At 38.1% G+C, this 15,025-nt stretch overlaps 1 protein-coding gene across 1 annotated transcript; it reads left to right on the top strand.

Annotated features, from left to right (window-relative positions):
• Positions 1 to 9,239: 9,239 nt before the first annotated feature.
• On the top strand, positions 9,240 to 14,671 carry LOC149826996 (lipid phosphate phosphatase epsilon 2, chloroplastic-like). Its single transcript, XM_090020195.1, has 4 exons — positions 9,240 to 9,670; positions 13,572 to 13,797; positions 14,061 to 14,134; positions 14,309 to 14,671. The coding sequence occupies exons 1-4, from the start codon at positions 9,338 to 9,340 to the stop codon at positions 14,546 to 14,548; spliced, it is 873 nt and encodes a 290-aa protein (XP_089876321.1). The 5' UTR covers positions 9,240 to 9,337; the 3' UTR covers positions 14,549 to 14,671.
• Positions 14,672 to 15,025: the final 354 nt, after the last annotated feature.

The following is a 15,025-nucleotide window of genomic DNA, read 5'->3' on the forward strand; positions in this document are numbered from 1 at the left end:
TGGCAAGGGCTTTTTGAAGTGCGACCACATATATGCGACCTAGTATTGCAGGCTTCTACTTCGAGGCTGCATTGTTTCTTCGATCAGGCTATAGGTAGTCATTGTCATAGTGACTCATCTACTGGCAGTTGAAGCACTTGACATTCCTTAGGTTACACCTGCCTTCATTTCTCTGAAGATCACAAGTCCTGCATGAACTGTCTAAGTGGGCCGCTTTTGAGTTTTCTGCCTCTTAGATTGTTGGCCTCCCGCATTCTTGGCTTGCTTACCCAAGGCCTGACCTCCGTAGTGCCTCTTGTGCTCTCGCTGAAACTTTCTTTTATACTGAAACTTTCTTCGAGATGACTTAGCCACATCACTGCCCTTGTGTTTGGCCTTCTCTTCAGTCCTGAGCTTTTCCTTCTCCTTCGTCCTCAACTCTAAAAATTAATACTTTGAAGCATAGTCTACGAGCCGACTATATTTTATTATTTGTTGTGGCTCTACCAACCTTATAATTTTGGGTCTCAAGCCCTTCTCAAAGCGTCTGCACTTCTCTTTCTCATTCGCCACCAAAGACTTGGCAAAACGAGAAAGAGAGTTAAATCAGGTTGTATGCTAGGCTACCATCATATCTATTTGCTTTAGCTTACTGAATTCTTCCTTCTTCTCCACACTCTGACACTTTAGAAAGAATTGTCTATAGAACCTCCTTATAAATATGGAACAAGGCAAATAAGTGTCCTACTCTAAAGTGTCTCGGATGGTCCTCCACCAGTGTTTTGCATCGCTTGTCAAGTTCAACACCGCTATCTATACCTTCTGATCCTCCAGACACTAAATGATATCTAAAGCTTTTTCTACTTGCATGAGTCAATTCTCTGCTGCGACATCATCAGGAGTGTCATCGAAAAGTGAAGGTTGCATATTCTTGAACCTTTCAGCCCAAGATGTGATGCCTGAAATGATCGTTTGAGGTTGTCCTTGTTGAGCTTGAGTGGTTTGCAAGAGCTCATACAAGATACGGTTTGTAGTATACTAAGGAAGTATCATTGTGATTTCCTCTTGAGCTTCCCATCAACGATCTTTGTAGGATCTTCATACTCTCTTCTCTACCACCACGTGGAGCATGCCTCTCAGAGGTACAAAAGATGATGGCGCTCTCAGAACTAGTGCACCTCCTGAGGTGCAAAATGATGAAGGCACCCTCCAAGATGGTCCGCCAAGGTGCTCTCCATCACCAGTCACTGCATCAAGCTGTCCCATCTCTCGTTTGGCGACTATAGTGTCCTTAGACAGATAGGATGTTCCCCTATGAGTAACCATATATGCTGCATTGAAATCATCATGTAATGAACTTATCATTATTTGAATCAGTTATATTCGCATAAAATTCTATCACATGTATGTAATTATGATACTCATTTAGTCAAAAATATTTTATTTTATTAATCATCGTAGTACACATAAAGAAAATAATACTAGACAAAGCAAGAAGAAAACAAAGTAAAACAAGAGATAACTAAACTAAACGAAATAAAACTAAGCATTCATAAATACGACATCATATCACTCCTCAATCCACCCGAAACTTGCTTCTCTCCCTGAACTCTTTCATGTCTGTTGAGAATAAGGCATATGAAGAGCATTCATGTTGTATGGAGGCAAAGCAAGAGTGTAAGTAGGTGATGCAAGATCAATAGTGTGATTTTCATGCACAAGACGAGTACACATATTGTATGGTGGCGAAGCGAGAGTGTAGGTAAGTGAGATAGGCATAAGAGTGAGATCTTCATCCTCACCTCCTTTCCACAATCTTCTCGATGTTGCCCATCTTTGTGCTAGTCCTGAGCCACTTCCATTCACTCGTGCAGCGTGCCATGCTGCCTCTATAGTCTAAATTATCGCTTTCCTGGTTTCTTTAGTAAGAAACTCTACAGACCGATTTGAAACTCCTCGATTAGTTGTACTCATGGCAGCCACATAGCTGATTCAGGACATATATTGTCCTGTGCACTAGTCATTCTAGACTTTTCTCGAGATGCAAAGTTCACGATAGAGAATTCTCTCCTTATGACTCCTCCTCGAGCCACCATCTAGTCCCTTATCATTTGTCCATGCACTGACCGAGCTCTCTGACGGAGGGACTGGTGAGTCCCTCGCCTGTAGGGTTGTAGCTGGTGCTCGTAAGACTGTGGTTGTTGCCCTTGAGTAGTGTTAAGGTCATCCTGTTAGTACACATCTCTTTCCCCAGCTATGATATAAATCGGTGGGGGTCGTGGTGTCAACTCTTTCACTATTTGAGTCATGCTTGCCATAAATCCAGTAGCTATTGTCATTGCAACGATAAATTCTTTTCTCCCTACGATTGATGGCTCCGAAGGATATTATACCCTATTGTCTACATGATTATCACGTTCGCTAGCTATTCCTAATCATAAAATAATCTAATCACTAATGTGCTTTTAGTGAGCAGAGACATATACCATATTCTATGTCATTGAACTTGTTATTAATGATGAATATTTTTGTGTAAAACTGGCTTTGCTACCATTTTATAATACCCTGATCTAGGACTCCGAAAGTCTAAGTCGGATTGGTATTACTTTCTAGAGGAAAATCACACAGAGAAAAAATGGTTAATTTTTTTTCATTATTTTTCTAATAAGTCAATTTATTTCATAAAGTTCATCATTTATAATATAAGAAAATAATAGCTACATGAGTGTTTAAAGACAAGAAAATAAAAACTACCAAGTACTCTGCTGCAAAGTCAGAGTAACCGATCATGTCCTGCCTGCGCTAATATACCTGAAACCTACAGTTGTAATTATACATGGGTGAGTCTACAACTCAGTAAAAAATATTTATACGTAAATAATGACTTTAACTTACAACAGTAGTGGATTATAAGCCCCTAGTTTGAGTTTAGTTTTTGACACACCACACAAGGTTTATATGCTTTAATTTTCTCCCTTTTAAGTCTCTAAATTACTCTCTCTCACCAAACTATAATACTAGGTTGGCTATACTGGTCATAACCGTCTATGGGCATAACAACTCGCGTAGAATGCCTCAATTCTATAATGTTGGTCAAACAATGAATCATACACTCCTAACGATCCCCGAATCACCAGACACTATAGTGAAACAACAAGAAGACCTCACTGATAGCTAGCCGAGAGGTCATGCTCAAATTCAATCTCAGCATGATTCATGCTACATCCTAACCATGATGACTTTTCACCATTCATGGTTGTCTAGAATCCCAAATACTGTGTGAATATAATCCTAAGTCATATTTGAAGTTTACTACATTGAACCTTATTCTCAAGCTCATGTTTCACTCATTCTCTCATGAGTGATATCGTGAAATGATCACGATGGATCTCACTCTTAATCTCAGAATGATATTAGGATTCACACTTGTATCATACTAAGCATGCAACATTGTAGAGTCTCTATATCATTAAATCACCGACGGCTCACTCTCTATGGTAGTTGCACTCTAGCCGCGAACCAGGTAACCATTTTCATAGGTCGCCACTTTCAGGATTTAAGGGGTTATTTATGCTAATTTTAATGTAAAATTCATATAACATGACTAGAAAAAAAGTGACTCAAGTTTAATCACAATCTCATCATACTGCATGTTATTTGCAGATTATAATATAAATATGCTATCACAAAAATAATCTCTTTCTAATATGCATGACATATCATGACTAACATGTGTATATAATCATCTCATTGCAATAATTTGATACATGGTCATTTTATGCATATCATGTTTACACTCAAGAGTCACATTTATAAACATGCTAATATGTCACATCATTCATAACATGTAACATAATATGATTTATTTATAACTAAGATTACTTATAATATCCCTTACCTCGAATACAAATGATGTGCTCTGGTCACAATTGAGTTTCAAGAGGTGCTAACAATAGGATCTGATCATCACACAAACATGTTCATACTAATACACATAACTTCTTTATATTTTAACAAAATATCCCTCTCAAGTTGACTCGTCAAACCTTAATTTTTGTGCCCTTGATTTGACCAGAACCAAAGAACAAAGTGATTCTTCTTTACAATACAAGTTCAACGTACCAAACCTCACTTAATTTTGATTTCAAAGTACAAAGTTATGTCTATTTTACTTAATCGGATCTTGGGTATATACAAGGGTAATTTGGTTATTTTAACTCTTATTATTTGAACTGACTCATCCTAAGTCAAAATAGGTTCGGTTTGAGCTTAAAGTACTAGGTTTACTGAACCTAGTCTCGACCCATCTAGGTTTGTTTAAAAAAACTCAATTGAATTCTTAAAATTCATAATTAATCACAAACGAGATCTAGATTCATTTCTGATATGGATCCAAAATTGTTAAACTGAATCCAGAACTGTCATACAGGATCCAGACCCAGTTATGATCTAGATCCAAAACTGATCCATCCAGCTATGAGTTGGATATGAATCCAGCTATGATCCGAATCCAAAACTGTCAAACTGAATCCAGACCCAGTTCTGATCTAGATTCAACACTGATCTGAACCAGATCCAGTTCTGTTCTAGATCCAACACTAATTCGAACTAGATTCAGTTCTAATCTGAATCCAGATTTATTAGACAAGATCTAGACCCATATTTGTTTAGATCGAGTTCAATTTAGATCTGTCGACACTGACTGGATCGATCTGGACCCAAATTCTGTATGGTCCAGATCATACCAGATCCAAACAGAGAACCGAGACCTAGTTAGACCCGACTAGGCCTGGTTCACACCAAGACTGGTTTGGTCTGACTGAGTCAGTTCGATTCGGGTCGGTTCACATTTTTTTTTGTTTACCTAGTTCGGTCTGGGTGTGACCCATACCGTCTGGTTCGATCTGGGTCGCACCCAGGCTGGCCCGAGTCAGCCAGTAATGTAAAGAAAAGGGCAAAAGGGGCACAACCCCTTCTTGGTTTTTTTTCCTTTTAAAGCAGAGGAGTCGGCGATCAGAGCAAACCCTCTCTTTCTCTTTGGCCGGCGACCAGAGCTGACCCTCTCTCTCTCTCTCGGCAACAAGGCTGACAACCATGGTTGCCGACATGTTGTCCCGGGGTTTTCTGCAACTCACTGTTTGCCATGGCTACCGACTCTCTTATCGAACATAAAAGTAAAAGGAGAAAAAAAAAATGGCATACATGTGGTGTGATAGACGGCAGTTTCGGTAAGTCTCTTCCTCTCTCTCTCTATGCAACTCTTTCTTGATTTCTTCTCCCTCTCTCTCTGCTTGTCGATGGGTGAAGAGCTCACTATAACGGCTCTTTGTAGGACCCTCACGGTGGGTCCGCTGATCGTGGGGGATGTGGTTTATCCTCAACCCCCCCCCACCACCACCACCACACACACACACACATACACACACAATGTCTTCCTTTGATTCTTCTCTTTTTTGTTTTTTTAAACTTCACCCACTGACTCAGTGGTTTTACACTGGTTGAAGCACCCTTTGTCATCGAATTGGTGGATGTTACCGGTTAGCAGCACAATATAATGTTGTGCAATCTACAATTTTATGCAATAATATGAAATTATTCATGAACAAAACATAAATTTATTAGTTTAAATATTTATAAATTCATAAAAATTATGCAAAGCCGTACAAAAATCCAACTTACACGTCATAAACAACTGATTCTTGGTCATATTCAATCACCCCAAGACAAAATCAACATACACGTCATACATAACTGATTGTTGGGTATATTCAATCACCCCAAGACATATCACTTCGGAACCTTGAGATATGTGAGAACAGGACCCACACACATATCCTTCAAGTGAGATGTATGGTGGTGATAGAATTTAACGTCATGTGATCTAGACCATGAAAGTATTTTTTTTAATAAGGGGCATATTTAATTTTGCTCTGTGGCTGATCATAATAATAACAGAAGAGTCGCAAGCTACACAACAATAGTGAAAAGGTGAAGTATATAAGTGATTCTAAAATCTTAACTGTAAAAGTTGGGACTGATGAACTTGTGGAAGTACCAATAATCACGGCTGAGAAATCACAGGCTTATTAATCACAATTGTGACCAAATAGCGCTTAACAAATGCAAAAAAAAATAAAACTCAGTTGTGTGGTGGTCATACCTGCATCGTTGTGACATATAGGGCATGAATCAGTCTGGTAATGGATGGACCGGATTTAAGCCAGATTCTTGTCGGGACTCGGGTCGAAGGGAAGGCCTATGGCTTGCCTGTTTGGCCCACCAAGTAGGGCAAAGCTTCTGAAATAGAGATAAAAACAGTGATGTTATCATCGACTATGATTAAATGGTTCAAGAACGATTGAACTAGTTGAGGCTTATTGCCCTTTGTTTGAAATGTATTCATCCCAACCCTGCAATCAGGCAAAGCTGGTAATTAACGAAGCCCAGAGCATCTATTTTATGCCATCCAAAGACAGTAAGTTGTGTTTCATTGGCCTAAACAACACAAGGAGCATCGTCAGTTACAGGACGAGTTATTCTCTGTTTTTAGAGATCAATACAACTGAAACCTGGAACCTGGAAACTGCTAACGTTGTGAACAACGCACAAAGATCAGAGGGGTGATCCAGTGTTCGGGGTGAACACTTTATAAGGGCTCTCCCCTCCTCAATGGGGGGAGAGCCATGGGGCCCCTGTCACCGGCGAATACACCCAGCTTCGACCTTGCAGCAAGGGACGCCACCTGTGGGTTTCTAACTTGTGACCTCCCATCAACTTGGTGACATTCACAAGTTGCCCCTACCAGATGAGCAGAGCCCTTGTGGGTTGTTCAACATGGCTATATCAATGTAAGCAGGAGCTAATTGAGAACTACAGTAGATCTTGTCTGTGTGTGTATCTGATATGGCCGTGCTATATTAGCTTAACAATAAATGCTGGCATCCAGATTTAGTAATTAAACGCTATAAAATGATCTGACAAAAAGACTCTCGGACCTGTTACAATGCTCTTTCTGTAGCAACTGATGTGTAATTTATGGTTATGATGCATCTAATGCATTGTAGTTTATAGTCCTATTAATTAATGACCACCTGAGTAGTTAAAGGTTCGAATTAGAAAAGCATCTTGCTAGTTGACTGTTGCTACATTTAAAGTCATGAAGGCTTTTCATTAAAATCACATTTCCTCTCTGCTGAGTTCAAAAGTTTCTCTGAATTTTCTATAAGTGGTAGCATATTTGATATTTGAATTCTATACGGGTCATGTTGTTACATTTAATGTCATGAAAGCTTTTCACTAAAATCGCATTTCCTTTCTGCTATGTTCAAAAGTTTCTCTGAATTTGCTATAAGTGGCAGCATATTTGATATTTGAATTCTATATGGGTCTCCACTAGGGCTAGTAAACGAGCCGAACCAGTTGAGATGGGCTGTTAGTACTCAGCTCATTAAGGGTACACCCCTGCTCGAGCTCGGCTGGTGAGCTTGTCACTGCTCATAATGACTTCAAGCTGTTTGATTGTGTCTTTGTATGTAATATCTGTCTAATACCATGATTAACATTTTGTCTTTCCATCTTAAACTACTTTAATGTTTTTCAGCTTAAACATGTGAATATTTAAATATCACAATTTTGCTATTATTTTTAATTACTCGATAGGATAATATCATGATTTGTTTAAAATGAGAAGATCAATGAAAGAAAGAGTTTCTTATTTTTAGAAAGAAAAAGGGGGGCCAGATGGATGCCCATTTTAAAGGACAACTTTATGTGAAGCAAAAATAGTCATTGGATTATAAAGAATCCAACGGCTATAAGGGCATGTTTGGAAGCGAGAAAAACTCTCATAGAAAAAGAAAGTTTTGATATGAGAAGTTTTTCAAAAGAATTTTTTTTTGCTTGTTTGTGTAGCCTGAAAAAAACAGTGAGAAAATATGAATAAATTTGCCGGAGGTGAGATGAGTGGTGGTGATGGTGAGACAGTGGGTGGTGGTGAGATTTGGTGATATGGGGTGGTGGGGAGTGTAAAAATTTTCTCTTGGTAGAAAACATTCCTCCACCCCTCCCATGGTGGAATGTTTTCTATCAAAAAGTGTACTTTTTAGAAAAAACTCTCAGCAAAAAGCTCCCTAGTTTAGAGGGGTCCAAAAATCTGTATAGATTTTCTATTTTGCATCACTTTTCCTACATCTTTCTAGCTTCCAAACTTGCCTTAAGATTGATACCACTACATTATAGTGGTAGTGTACCATCGTAGGATTTTGGTGGGACAAACACAAACATGACCGATTCAACCAGCCGAAAAGAGAGACCGTGCAACCAAAGGAAGGAGCGACATGTATAATCAATGATGATCGGGCAAACATATTGTATTTTTATCATCTATTTAGCAACATCAATTTTCGATATTTAGATGCAATTTTTAAAGTGCTAAAAATCAACTGCTGACTATAGTTTGTATTGTAAATTGTGAGCGGTCCATTTTTTCATTTTTCATAAAACTTGTCTAGATGTTATAAAATCTTCATTTAAAGCATATTTCTTATTAATTATATTATAAAAAACAAATATATAAGGTCCTATCCATGAAATGCTCGAGGAATAAGAAAGCCGTTGTATCATCATTGGTTATACCTGTTATACCTTCCTTTGGTGCCTATATATATATATATGCGACCAACTTATGCTGATATTTAATAAAAAATCCATAAAATGCTTTTGCTGATTGATCCAAATTCAAAAGTCAAAGGACAAAAAGGAATTTGGATGGAATTGACATATAGTTGGGAGTTGGTGCCTATCACAGTTAGGAGCCTACCGCAAGTAAGTTTCCAAATATTATAGGCTAAACGATTTTATGCCTTAGATCGCTTAACAGAGCTTATGCAAAGGTGTTTGCTTAATTCAAACTTACAAATGTATTTTGTATTATTTATTTATTAGAAACATGCACTAGATGAAGTACTTTTCATATTTAAAAATATTTTTAGAGTGATAATGAACCAGTGGCTCAAATCGTCCCAAATCTTTATGATGAAAATGGAATTTTCTGATCAAATTGATTTGATTCAAAAGCACAGTTTTTACCAAATAAACAATGATGAAAACATTTAAAGGTTTAGATTAACAAAAAACAATTGTGTCTATTTTTAAGTATTTAGAACTTTTGAGAGAGAGAGAGAGAGAGAGATTGGGTTTCAACTCACCCCGTTCAAAACTGCACCAGCCAGCCAGCAAGTCTTCTTGCTTGGTAAAAAATACGGATAAAAGGGAGAAGAGAAACGGGAGGCGAAATGAAGATGGTTTTCTCTCAGAAGGTTGCGACTCTTCTCGCTTGCTTCACATTCTTGAGAGCAAAATGCGGATTCTGTCTGGTAGCACTAGCCATGGAGTTCTGCAATTCTCCCCATCTATCTTTCTCCATCATAAACCTCTGAAACTCGATTCATTTTCAACATTACCCATCTTGAGTTTATCTCAGATTGGTGGGTTTTGCTCCAGAAGTTTTGTACTTCCTACCAGGTCGGCAAGTTCTCGGATTGTTAGCAAGGGCTCTCAAGGTGTTCTTGTGAGCAGTATGGATGACAGTGAAGGTGGGTTTATGGAGAGTGAGGTTATTCTGGGAAATGGGTCATCGACTGTCAGAGGAGAAACCGGGTCTTCTAGTTGGGAATCGAAGATTAACCGTTCGGTTAGTATGAGAAATTTTCAACGTCCCTGTTTCCCGTTACTTTTCCTTTTCTGGTTTATGGATTTTGAGTTTCTGGTTGTGATTGATGATGAATGAATTGACATATGCAATTTGAATCCCAAAATGTTGAAGATGCACGAAAGAGCCAAAGAGAGAAAAACAGATTTTGAAAAATGATGCTAAGCTCGGAAGCTTTGTGGTACTTTGTTGTTCTTTGGTATATAATTGTTTGCAGCAGCAACATGTGAATGAACGGTTAACACTTCTATATCCGATGGAAATGATGTAGAACTGTTGTGGTAAATGCTGAATCACCAGGGCTTGCTTTGTCCACTGCTTCTGAACGAAAATAAACAAAAAGGCAATGTAGTAAAACAGTGGATCACATAATTATATAGTTACGTTTTTCACCTTTTACAAATTTAAGCATAGGATGAACTCTGAAAAAAGGCTGCCAAGCCACATAAAATAGTGTTAAGAACAACAACGAAAGAAACAAATTCTCTATTTTCTTAGGTCATAGGTATGAAGAATCATGCTTCTACTCCCCTTACCCCAGGTATTGAAAAACAAAGTTGCCTTAAAATCATACAAAATGTGGATGACGATAACCTTGACAAACTTCAGTCTTCCTTTCCGCGAACACTCAATGGCATTTGTCTTCATCTCCATCTCTTCTTAAGCTCTTTGGGATAAGGAGCAACTTGAAGGAACTTCTCATCCTTGTGTACACCAAAGCTTCATGGTAGAAGCAAGAATCTTCTTTTCATTTTCTGCACCCTGATCTAATGGTGTGAGGAATAGTGCATTATTATTGTAATCTTCTTTCCTCACTATCAGTTGAAGGATAGAAAGAAATGTGTATGATGTGCTTCTTCGCTAAAGGTTGCAGCCTTTCATGAAAGGTTTTTGAAAGTTTTCCCTTCTACAATCCCCAAATCCCCCTCATGAGGATATCCTTTGCTAATCTCCATCCTTTTCCATGAAAAACTATCTCAGTGATTACTCATGAAGTCACTGGTTAGGAAATAGTTAAACACCCAGACGTTGAGAATCACTTAATGATAGCAGAGAAAAGCAATTCAACAGAACATCCGATCAAACACCAGAGCAAGTTGCTAAGCCTTACCACAAGAAAACTGTCTCAATGTGGAAGGCCTTTAAGACCAGGAGTAAAGTTACATGGTGCATTTTCAATAATGTACTTCAAAGTACAAATTGACGTTTCGATGGCTCCAATACCTTATAGACTAGTAAAGCGCCATCAAGAACAGCAGTAAACCGTTTGACAAACAACGGATGTAATACTTGGGAGTGACTGGTTGGCCTTCTAATTGATTTTTTTCTTCTTCCATCTGGGTCCTCAGTATGAAGATACTTCTTTACTTCTCCTACGCCAATGACTTCTCTTGTTTTCTCATTCTTTTTTTTTTCACCCAAGCCATGAGTATGAAAGAACTGTACTTCTCTTTCTTCTTCTACACCAGTCACCATAGGTTTGAAGGTTGTTTTCGTTTCCACTCATACTTTATGGATGAAGGATTAACCTTGAAAGAACTCCACATCCTGCTTATGTCGACTCAGATTCTGTGGATGAAGGAGCACACCAAGAACGTAATCCTGTAGAGGGTTAAAACAGTAACCTTAAGAGGCGTGCAAGGGCACATGATTGACGCAGACAGTTGTCTGGCTGTGCCAAAAACCATGTTAGGTCAACCATGCATGTTATCACTCGATATATGTCCCCAATTTATTTATGTACTTTTTAGTTTCTTCTTATCTTCACTAAGTATCTCTGAAAAGCATGTGAAGTGGAAGCACATGCATCTGCAAGCAACTTTGAAATGAAACATGGACATGAACCATTTTCATCTGACATGGAAAAAACTAATCATATTAAGAGGTCCAATGCCAGGCAACTTGAGGCAAGCTTTTATTGGTATGATATTGCCTGTCGTTTTGATGTACAAGCAAATGCTTTGGTCATGGCTAACAAGGTGAAAGGCTTTGATATCCCATGTTTGATGGCTAATAAGGTGAGGGATTATTTAATTGGACCATGGAATAGGTTCAGATTGTGGAAAATCAGGACCAGACTGTTGGACAATCTCATCGTCCACAGAAAGTATAAACTTGGAGAATGACAAGCTTCATATTTCTGTATTGATTAGTAGCCAGATGATATCCCGTTGTGTTTTCCCCAGAGTAGTCAATATAGCTGAAGCCTTAAGAGTCATGCTGTCTCCAACTGTTGGGAATTGATAGGATCAAGTATTTGGAGCAGTCATTCCATGCATGGGTGACCACAGTTAATTGGGTGATTTGGCTTTTATGACATCAGCCCATCCAGAGCCCTGAACCTTTCCCTTTTCTAGTCAAGAGGCTAGAGCCTGGTTGTGCTTTGTATCATTTGACATTTCTAGCTTCATATGGCTATCCTGTAGCACGTACTGGGTCAAAATTCTTTCTTACTATGCCAGAAGTTTTCATTTGATTTGTGATCTTTTGAATTTGATCAGCTTAGATAATATACGAAAATTGAGGACAACTTTTAGCGAAATGGATTCATATTGCACAAAAAAGGTTCAGAAAATGTAGAGAACAAGCTAGTTTTTCACTTTCTTTCTTCTGTTTAGTTTGAGATCATGTCCTTTAGGGGTGATTTTAATAGTCGATGCCTTGCATGGAGGTTTAGTTTATTTGGCTACACTTGAGCCTTGTGGCTTTGAAAGCTTGGGAGGTAATAATGGCATTTTTATTGGTTGACAAGTATTGAATGAGAGAAGTGATCATGTTTTCTCTAGAATAATATGTGCTGGTGTCAGTGCATTCCCTAAAAGGGGATGGTTCAGGGTCCCCACCAACCTCAAATAAGGTGCAGTAAATTTCTAGGGTTTCATGGTCAATTCATCAAGAATTTTTTTTATGTCATATCTTTTGTATTCTCTATTTTATTCTTCTTTGGCGGCTGAAACATTGTCTCCCTTCTGCATGTGCTTTTTGTGTTTAAAGTTTACATTCAGACCTCCAAATATTTAGGGAAAATAATTGTGGTGACACTGGAAAACTTGCAATTCTGTTTTATTTTTACCCCCAGAATTGAAGAATGATTGCACAGAACTTGCTGTTCAAGATAAGCTACATCAAAGCCCACTTCGGTGGCAAGACTCGTCAGTACTGGATCAGTACAAAAATGAACCAAAAGATTTAACGAGCAATCTACCAGTCATAGTTGTTCTGGGTTATTTAACATTTATCAGTTAAGAACACCTCTGGCTTCTCTTTTAATCCTCCTGAAAAAATGTTATTTAAGAGAACTCCTAGTGAGCTGAAATAATTGATCATTTACAAAGATGAATTTGATTTGGAAGGCCTGTATTGTGTGTAGACCAACCCGATGTCTTACTAGCTATAGCTTTAATTCTTTAAGGAATTCCTTTTTTTTTTGGACCTGGCTTTCATTTAAAAACCCATGGGTGAGTATGGGCTAAAGATTTTCCAGCATGCACCTTTTCAGGATGTTCTAGAAATTCAATCTAGATTGCATCCAAGGATCCATTGTTGGTTTGATCTTTGGGTAGAAATGGCATCATCACTATTCTTAATGGAAACTGGGGTCATGTATTCTCCAGTTTATAGGGAAAATCAGCCAAAAGAATTTGTGGAACTGCAAGAAATGGACGATGAGCTTATTTATTTTCTAGACTTCTGTTGTCAGTCCTTATTCCTCTCTCTCTCTCTCTCTCTCTCCAATTTTTCATGTTAGCTTTCATGATTGCAAACTTATACTTTTGGTATGAAGTCGTATGGGGAATCTGATTGGTTATGTTTTGTAGTCCTTTGCTCGATCTACTATATTGTGTTGGATGCAGTTGACAGTAACTTCTTGTTATGATTGCAGAGCAAGTGGGTAGTGTTTGCTATCTTTTCTGCTATTGTTATTTGCAAGCGTGATGCAGAAACCTTGTGGGCAGCAATTGGTGCTGTTCTAAATATTGTGATTGCTGTAGCTTTGAAACGTCTACTGAATCAGGAGCGTCCTGTGCCTGCAATGAGAGCCGATCCTGGCATGCCATCTTCACATGCACAGTCCATCCTTTATGTAACCGTTTACGCTGTTCTGTTATGTAGGTTATTCCAATCCCATATGCTTTATTTTCAATTTTTCTTGCATTCTTTTGTAAAAGTCGAGTTTCCCATTAATTTTGGATCAATTCAATAGAGTTTAGATTTATATTCTTTACTGTTGTTAATTTCTCTTACAGCTCAGAACAATGCAAAAATTTGAATAGTTCATGAGGTTCCCTGGCTTGAATGCATCAATGACAAAATTTCTTGGTCTAAAAAATGCTGCATTTGTTGAATCATGAATAGGATTTTTTTTTTACAGTGGCTCATTGGCTGGGGATTAACGCGCTCAGCATCACAATTGCAACATTCGTACTAGGATGTGCTTCTTACCTTGTAAGATGTAGTTGGTAGTTGGTATGACATAGTAAAATTGATTGCCATGCAAACAAACTAAAAATCTTCTGAATATATTTTTTGCTTTCTTCCTCTGGTAATAGGAACTATTGGCATACACTAAAGGAAATTGCATTGTGTACTAATTTATGTTTTCATATATCTTGATGACAGTCATGGCTCCGAGTGTCGCAAGGATTTCATACAATCAACCAAATATTGGTGGGTGCAATCCTTGGCTCCATCTTTGTTGCACTCTGGTTTTGGTTATGGCATGCCTTCGTCCTTAGTGCATATACACAGTATCCATGGATTCGGGTGCTTGTCATTGTTGGATCTGTATCCTTTTCTCTGGGTTTCTTGGTGTACATTTTTCGGCATTGGGTCGCAAGAGAACGCCAAACATCTTTGTGAAATGTACTGTAGAAGTCTCATAGAAATTACATGAAATCTTTGAATCAAATTCATTCATCTGTATTGATTGTCTGTCGTGGATGCTGTTGCACATGATGATATGAATGCTATCCCTTAACTCTCTCTCTCTCTCTCTCTCTCTCTCTCTCTCTATATATATATATATATATATATATATATATATATATATATATATATATATATATATATATATACACACACACACACGCGCGCGCGAGACGGAAGAACATTGTTTGAAGTGAACAAGATGGGGCATTGCTTATGTGAGGGAGTGGTGTGTATCTGGATATATGACAATGCGATGCTGAGATTGTTGGAATGCTTGGAGTTGTGGTGTGAAGCGGTAAATTTTCATGCAAACACACCCTAAGGAAAATGACTATATCAGTGATAAAGATAATTTCCGAATTCTTGGTCTAATTAAATAAGACATGATGGTGATGCAGAAGAATCATG

Source organism: Nuphar pumila, chromosome 10 (assembly GCF_984573655.1).
Source record: "Nuphar pumila chromosome 10, dmNupPumi1.hap1.1, whole genome shotgun sequence".
NCBI classification, from domain to species: domain Eukaryota; kingdom Viridiplantae; phylum Streptophyta; class Magnoliopsida; order Nymphaeales; family Nymphaeaceae; genus Nuphar; species Nuphar pumila.

Bases quoted from the DNA above. Each gene is read 5' to 3' on its own strand.
- LOC149826996 (XM_090020195.1), top strand. From the start codon at position 9,338: ATGCGGATTCTGTCTGGTAGCACTAGCCATGGAGTTCTGCAATTCTCC. The intron at 9,671-13,571 runs GTTAGTATGAGA...TTATGATTGCAG, and splicing joins AATCGAAGATTAACCGTTCG to AGCAAGTGGGTAGTGTTTGC. The intron at 14,135-14,308 runs GTAAGATGTAGT...TCTTGATGACAG, and splicing joins TAGGATGTGCTTCTTACCTT to TCATGGCTCCGAGTGTCGCA.